Here is an 8,027-nt window from a genome sequence, read left to right as displayed (position 1 = left end):
CGACAGACTTCGTTCGATTTTCCGCCATATTTCGTGAAAGAACGGAAATCTCCGTCAATACTGTTATTTTAATAGCAAGTGACGCAAAAAAACACCTCTGTTTAGGACAAGAACGGCCAGAAAGTAAACAGAATGTTACGAATGAACAGGTTAAAGCGTAGGTATTTACATACTTGGCTGTCATTCTATGAAAACTTTATTTAAACAAAGAAGTAGTCTCCGACATGTCTGAAGTCGATATTTCCGAAGAGATTCCGAATGGTGACGATTCTGCGTTCGTGGAAGAGCAGTCTCACGAAGCTGAATGTGATTCGGCTGCAGCATCAAGATCAGCGGCAACAGTTGTGGAGGCGGCACCACAAGACGCAATTGCGGCAGAGCACGTTTTTGTTGCGACTCCACAGGGACTTCTTACTGCAGAGCAGTTTCAGGAAGCTACAGTTGCTGGAATTAAAACAACGCATATCGTCATTCACGATCAGACAATTGGGCAATTAGAAGGACTAAAAACACCTACAACTCCCCTACCCCCTCCAACACCTGCAACCCCCTTGAGTAAAGAAAAGGGTTTTAAGTACAACTGGGATGATTCTGTCCACCAGTCTGTCTTGCCTGTTCGTTGCAAAACAACTAATGGAGAACTTTACAAAGCAAAATTTGGTTCAGGTGTGTCACTTTCAAGCTCGTGTCGGAATGTGCAGATTATGTTTCTGAGTCATAGAAGTCTAAAACTGGCAAAGTAACTGCAAATATATATTAGCATTTAGTTTATTTCAGATAGTACTTTAAAGAGAGATACTAATCAGAAAGTTCTATAAAACAGCTCCTCACCCAGTGAGGTTAACAGAAGGTTTTATGCCCTTATAGGCATTAAGTGTCATATTTATTTCTGCAGGTAATGAATCATGGATGTGAAAGAGTTACAGCACCAAATAAATTTGTTTTAACAGCGTATCTTAGCATAAAGTATTTACTGATTCATATATTCATATTCTGCAGATTTGAGACATGAATGGTTTGGAGTAATGCAGTTCTTTTCTTTTGGTGTAGGAGGCAGAGGAAAGTGTATTAAAGGTAGTGATGAGATGTGGTACACACCAAATGAGTTTGAAGCACTTGCTGGGCGAGCCAGCAGCAAAGACTGGAAACGCAGCATCAGATATGGTGGTCGAACATTACAGTGCTTAATTGAAGATGGAATTCTTCAACCACATGCTACTTCCTGTACTTGTGCTGCTTGCTGTGATGATGATGCTGTTGTTAGTAATATCGTTAGTCTCAACCTTTTCAATTTCCTTACATGTTTTATATATGTTATGTTGGTTAGATGAAGCTCAGGTTTTTATCAGTGATATTTACTTGTTTAAGTCGAGATTTGTGGCATTTCATATATGTAGTGCCACATGCCGAATTTGCGAAACAAGATCTCTGTTACAGAGCATGGCTATTCTTGGTGCTAGCACTTTAAGTGAGCTTTTTCTTGAAATGGATTGAAGGCATAACGGATTGTTTAGTCCAGTGGTTCTAAACCTGTGGGGCGCGCCCCCCTGGGGGGGCACGATGTGCTTACAAGGGGGCGCGAAGGGGTCAATTTTTTAAAGTTTCTTATACCGGTATTAGTGAAATTACCTTACATTGCTGGCTAAGGGGGGCGCGCGGACGTACCTTTGTTCGTCAGGGGGGCATCACAAGTAAATAGTTGAGAACCGCTGGTTTAGTCTATCATCTTAATGGTCTTTATTTTGATGTATGTGTAGCATCTTGCTGTTTGATGTAAAAATACATGCACTATCATGGTAACAGCCGTTGCATGCATGCTTTAGTGGACAGTTATCAGTGGAGCATTGCCTTAGGATATGTGATGTGTCCTAGAAAATGTTTCACATGCTTCCAGAAGATGTGAATAAATTTTCTCCATAATCTGATTTCCCTATAGCACACGCATATCTTTTATGCCCCAGCTGTTGGGGAAAAGCGATATGCAATCACTTGTGCAGATGAACTGAGCACTTGTTTTGCCAGACTTAGATAATTATGACAAGTTTGGCATCAGAGAATCTAAAGTTTATGATGAATTTAAATTTCTGTTATTCTTGCTTTTAAGGCCATTTACTTTTATGATAAAGATCATTTTTGTAGCAGCTGATAAACAGTCCAAGCAAGTTAATATCAAAATTAGCATGAATTAAGCCATCATACATATCAACAGAATGATGCAGCAGAATGAATTAATGTGTTGCCTTTTCGTTCTAAAATGTTTTTTTTTTCTGTGCCATTGGGCATTAGATGTGCTAAGAGTTAAACATTCTAATGGGTTTTGCAGCCCAAATGCTCAATTTTGAATATAATTATAATGTTAATAACATCAATCGAGTGATTTTAACACAAAAGACAGTTGCTGAAAGGCTAATGTCAAATTAAGTAGGGACAAAAGCTTGTCATATCAAAGCAATGACTTTTATTAGTGTTAGTGGCAACTTGTCAGGAATGTTTAATGCTACCATTAGCAGAAATTCATAGAATTTTATTTGAATTAAATACAGTTAACTTGTTTATTGTTGTATTTGTATGAGTTCAAATGTGCTTGTATGTGGCTGCATACATTTCTGTATGCTAGCACATGTGTATGTATATATGTCTGTGTCGGTCTCTTGCATGATAGTGATTTAAACCAACCTGTCAGCTTCACATTATGTCATCAACAGACAGGACCTGTGCGGTTGTTTGTGCCTTACAAACGAAGAAAAAAAGATTCAGAAAGCGACAATGCTCTTCCTTCTCCCAAGAAGCTTCGCACAGCTGCAAAGTCCCCAACAATAACTGCCTCACCAATGGCAAAAGAAGGTACTTGTATTATTAAAGTAATTTTGTTCACTTTCTAGTTCTTATAATGTGTCTTTTTTGTTAATTGTATTTATGCTCTTGAAAAATTTATAGCTGGTAATTTATGTTACTAAGGGCTCAACACAGTGAAAGTAAAGACATTGTCAAGCCTTCTTGTCTTTTGTTTTCTATAAGTTCATTCTGTACTCTGATTTCCATTTTGTTAATTTGTGTGTGTGTGCAAGAGAGAGAAGTAGATGAGTTCATGCATGCTTTTACTTAGGTTTACATGTATATTGACCAATCATTTTCCTGGACAACTTTTAAAAAATCTGCATTATTTCCAAAACTCCAGTTTTCTTTCCAGTGTCAGTGTCCCCTGTACCTTCAGCCCAAACAGCCTTTGTAACATCAGCTCACAGGCCCTTGACAATACAGAGTGAGAGTGGTGAGACAGTACACATTGTTGCCACAGATGCACAGGGAAATCTAGTGACAGGTAATGTGATGTTACCTTTTGCTATAAGGAATTATTTTTTTTTACAAATTAGTTTAGCATGCCTGAGATTAAATATACAGAAACCACTGTTTATTTTGGTCACTGAACTACAAAAAGGGAGCATTTTAAATATACAATACAATAAATTATACAGAGACTAAAAAAATAGCTTAGTAGCCTTGTTTATATATGCCTTAGAGTGATAGTACAAATAAAAAGGTTGTCACTATCTGTGGAGTTGCTATACTGTGGAAGTAGATACACGTTTAAGTTTGTGTATTAGAACTCCTCAACGAGACATCTTCCACCATATACAGATGCAGTTGTGATGACACCACTGACACTAGCCCAGCCCCACATCCAGGGCATCATCCAGCAACAGCAGCAACAGCATGCCCAACAACACCAGCAGCAGATACAACAACAGACCATCATTTCCAAGGCAGGTGCCACAGTTGTTTCTATGGATGTACTGGAGCAGAAACAGTGGTGGCACCTTGAAGAGGTGAAGTGTGCATTTGGCTTCTTGTGTTTATTTTTGGATTTCACAATCACAGCTCAAGTCTTAATTTTATTTACTTGTGCCACATGGATGCAATAAACAAATTTTGCACCGGTTATTTACTAAACAAAAAGTGCTTATTTTATGCTCATCTTTTTGGAGAAATCCACACATGAATGAACCAGTCCAATGTCACAAGAAGCAGAACTTAATTAAATATAAATATTGTGAAGTAGCTAGGGTTTGGGAGAAATTCGTAGTAAATATTTAGTAGAATCATTTGTAGTAAATCATAAGTAGAATCACTAAGCTTTCATGAACAGCATGCATGAAACTCTCCATTGTCATGAAGAGAAGCAGAACTAAACAACGATAAAAATAATCATAGTGTAACTAAGGGTATGAAGGAAACTGGTAGGAAATAGAATCATTGGGCTTCTATAGGCAACATAACAACACATCATGACCATAAAAAGCATCGATAAACTGACATTAGCGTAATAACAAAGATTGATTTGTAAAACACATTTGCTCATGTGGATAAGAGCTCAGTGCACTGCACACAAAAGACTACAAACTGATGATCAATATAACTGTTGCAGTATTCCTGGGTTTTAACAGGAAACTGAATACTGTCCCCAGGGAATCAAGCACGTGAGCAAGAGTAGACCTCAATTCTCACTACCCACATCAACATAAGTTGCAGGGGAACCATATGTACAATACTCAACACTTCAATCAGCCAGTTTACCATGTGGCTCACGAGCCCCCACCCCTGCTGTTCCCCGAACACAAAACTCGATATGTGATGTAATGTATAGAAAAAGATTTATAATAAACATACAAATACAAAGACTCATCTAGGGGGAATCCCAGTGCTATTTGTACTAAGTCTACTTCCACTATTCCAGTGCTGTTACCTCTCTCTAAATCATCATTCACTCTCACACGCGCATCAACTTAGCTCTAATGTTAAAGCTGTTCTTGTTATTGTGGGTTCATGTTGATGATTGGGTGGAGACTAATACTGTCGGCTGGACAGTCATGGCACTGCGATGACTTTCCCTCGAAAGTGTTGCTCCTTCTGTTGTCCTTCCTGCAAAAGTTCTTCGTCACTGACTTGCCCCCTTGCTCAAGGTTCTCTAACCCAAGTGTCCTTCCTCCCGAGACTTGCCCTCTTTGCTTATGAACTGGTCTCAAGGTACAAGTGACGTTGGCATTGAAGATGCAGAAGTCGCTTCGACTGCTGACCAGTTTCTCCATCCACTCTGATGTCATGCCAAGAAGTGTCCTGCTGGTTCTCCCATTCCCTATTTTACTTTGCGCATTCGCACGTCACATACACCAAGGGATGCCTTTGGTCATTCCTTCACCAATCAAGTAGCCAACATTGTCAAGAGAACGACCACCCTTCTGACGCTTTGCCCTGCCTGCAGTGCCACGGTGGACTGGTGACTAACCCCCACTCTCCGTCAACCTGGTAGACAGATGTGAGTGCCTGAGGTGTCACTCTCTTCATTGACTTTATTGACACCTGCCAGCCGGCTGGTTGCGCTTAGATACTCTAACCACTTAGGGCTGTCTCCCATTTATAACACCTCTGTGTTCCTACCACATACAACACCTCTATACTGGCACATGCGCCCGCTCTTTTCTTGTCTAAAAGCCCTCAGGGTTGTCAACAAGCGACCCTAGACACTAATTGGAGCAATTGTTACTTTCCCATTTAAATTACATGACAGTAACTAAAGAAAAATTACATAAAGAAACAAACATTATCATTGCTTAATCGTAACATAGACTTAGTGCACAAAACAGATTTGCAAACTTAAAAGAAAGAACATGCAAGATAGGTTTCTGGTATGAACATCTGTTCCTCCTTATAAATATTTTGCTTCTTTATATGTGAGCAATGTTTAAAAAAAGTGAAAATATTGAGAGCCACAACAAGCTTATAGGGCTGTATAATATTATATTGCTGCTGTAGTGTGTAATTACTTTGTCTACAAATTTTTGTTTTCCTTTCATTTTCTCAAATTTCTGTTTTCTTGACTTCTGATTATTTATAAATACCATGTCATATAGCCATGGATTCTGGTTCTTTTGGCTTCCTGTATAGCATGGGTGCAGTAGGTTTACAAAAATTTGCACGTTGCAGATGGCCAACAACCTTCTGCAGCAAGTCCAGCAGCTCAAAATAATGATTGAACAAGTCAAACAACAGACTCTCATCTCAAAGGAAGCAGTTGTTCAACAGACTCGGCAGCTGTGCGAGAAAGAGAAGAATGAGGTAAAAAGTTTTTTTTTTTCCTAGTGAAACATGCTGGGGATAGAGTATTATTATAGCAAGGGTAGAAGCATGTCTATTTGTGAGAGAAAAGTAGTAACTTTGGTTTAGAACCCTGTGAAAGCGATGGTTAAGGTCATATTACTGAATAAAGAGAATATCAAGAAAACAGGAGAAAAGCTTTCCTAAAGAAGATAACTAAGGTGACCAGACGTCCCGCTTTTGACCTCTTGTCCCGCCTGCTCATCGGGCGGGACGCCCAATGTCCCGCTTTCTGGCTTTCTAGCAAGTCCATCAAATGTCCCGGTTGTCTTTAAAAATCACTTTTTTCGGCGTTCTTTGACGGTGACGACACCATCATTGTCACGTGTCCCACTTTCGCCCCCCGAAACGTCTGGTCACCTTAAGATAACTAATAAAGAACACTCAGGATAAATCTTTGCGCAGATCAAACTGGCTTTAGATAGATTTTAGTCTTCAGTTGGAAATCAAGCTCATGAAGAATTTGGAAAATTTCTGCTTTTTTTTTTGCTTGTATTTTGAATATGGCCACACAACTTTGACATCATATAAATATTATTAATTGGCAGATACATTTTCTTGGCATAGATGACAAATATTTAACTTGTATAATTACATTTTTTCACAGTTTACTTCAGATTTGACTATCTTCTGTTCTAGGCTTTGAATGCAGCACGCATAGAGGCACAGATGAACCTATCACGTGTAGTTATGGATCAACGTGCACAAAAGGACATTGCTGTGCAGCAAGCATTGGCACAAGCTCGTGCCGAAATGCAGGAGAAAATGGACTCTGTGACTGTCATTTCAGATGACAAAGTGACCTACAATGTGACATGGAACACAAGTGGTTCTCAGCCTACAATAACAACAATCATGGACACTGGAGTGGAAGAAGATTCAGACAAAGAGAAGGAGTAAAAGCAGCTAAAATATGCTGTTTTTCTGTTGAAAAATAAAAGTGATGATGCGCCCTTGAGAGTATGATTGGACTAGATGGTCTGCTGTGGAGTTCAACAACAGATTTCTGACTTGTTTTTTATTTCCCAGATCTCTTGATCTTTGCAATCGTGTCAATGGAGATCAGTTTTAATGGCTGTTCACGAAATTGTGATTATTTTCTGTTCAGTGCTAAATTTTTTTAAGACTAATGGGATGCAAATTTGTTTTGTAGTGATTGATTAAAGCTGTCAAAACAGATATCAAGATTGCACAAAGATACATTCATTTTTTTTTCAAGGTATTAGCCAATAGGAGAGCTGGATCCAAATGTTAATTGGGTGTATCTTTTGTACAATGCTCTACCCAGGCATCAGAAAAAATATCTTTTACTTGTGCAACTTAAATATTTCCATCTTTTACTTGCTGCTCTTGAAATTTCCACAATTTAAAATGGGATGAAATTTATTAAGCCCTATTATTGATTAGGCAAAATCTTTCATAAAAATTGTCTGGAAAATGTTCAGATTTGAATTTCGAAGTGTCTTCTACAAGTCATATAAAGTTGAAATTTGAAGCCTGCAACCATTCCTGCCATAATGCAAGTGTGCATAAGCAGGAAATGTCTGATGGCATGCTTGGAGAAAAAGACCCCATTTTCCTAAATTCTGCTTTTTTTCGCTGTCATTTGCTCGGACAGCTTGTTGGGGAGTTAAGCAAATAATGTGTGCATGGATGTGCACAAGGGAGACAGTACTGTTACTATTGTGCAAGACATAATGGTACATTTTTGTTTTAAAAGAGGATCTCTTACCTGCTGCCATTGTGATGTTGCATGTAAAATTATGGTAAAAAAAAATTTTCACTTGTTTGTGTAAATCGGTGCATTTGTTCACGAGTACTTTTTGAGCATCTATCATCCACAGTGCCTGTGTGGGTGTGATCAAAGAGGATAC

General features: G+C 38.7%; 1 protein-coding gene across 3 annotated transcripts; it reads left to right on the top strand.

Annotated features, from left to right (window-relative positions):
• Window positions 1-16: 16 nt before the first annotated feature.
• LOC112566095 (deformed epidermal autoregulatory factor 1 homolog) lies at window positions 17-7,954 on the top strand. 3 transcript variants are annotated; one of them, XM_025242055.1, is made up of 7 exons: window positions 17-666; window positions 1,051-1,259; window positions 2,706-2,844; window positions 3,179-3,322; window positions 3,640-3,827; window positions 5,983-6,114; window positions 6,793-7,954. In XM_025242055.1, exons 1-7 carry the CDS (start codon window positions 225-227, stop codon window positions 7,051-7,053), a joined length of 1,515 nt encoding a protein of 504 aa, XP_025097840.1. In that variant the 5' UTR covers window positions 17-224; the 3' UTR covers window positions 7,054-7,954. The 3 variants fall into 3 exon arrangements, with proteins under 3 accessions (XP_025097840.1, XP_025097839.1, XP_025097838.1); XM_025242054.1 differs by having other exon boundaries at window positions 1,051-1,271; window positions 3,191-3,322; XM_025242053.1 differs by having other exon boundaries at window positions 1,051-1,271.
• Window positions 7,955-8,027: the final 73 nt, after the last annotated feature.

Source organism: Pomacea canaliculata, linkage group LG6, assembly GCF_003073045.1.
Source record: "Pomacea canaliculata isolate SZHN2017 linkage group LG6, ASM307304v1, whole genome shotgun sequence".
Lineage (NCBI taxonomy): Eukaryota > Metazoa > Mollusca > Gastropoda > Architaenioglossa > Ampullariidae > Pomacea > Pomacea canaliculata.
The sequence above is the reverse complement of the archived record's forward strand: the minus strand, read 5'-3'. Positions and strand labels throughout refer to the sequence as shown.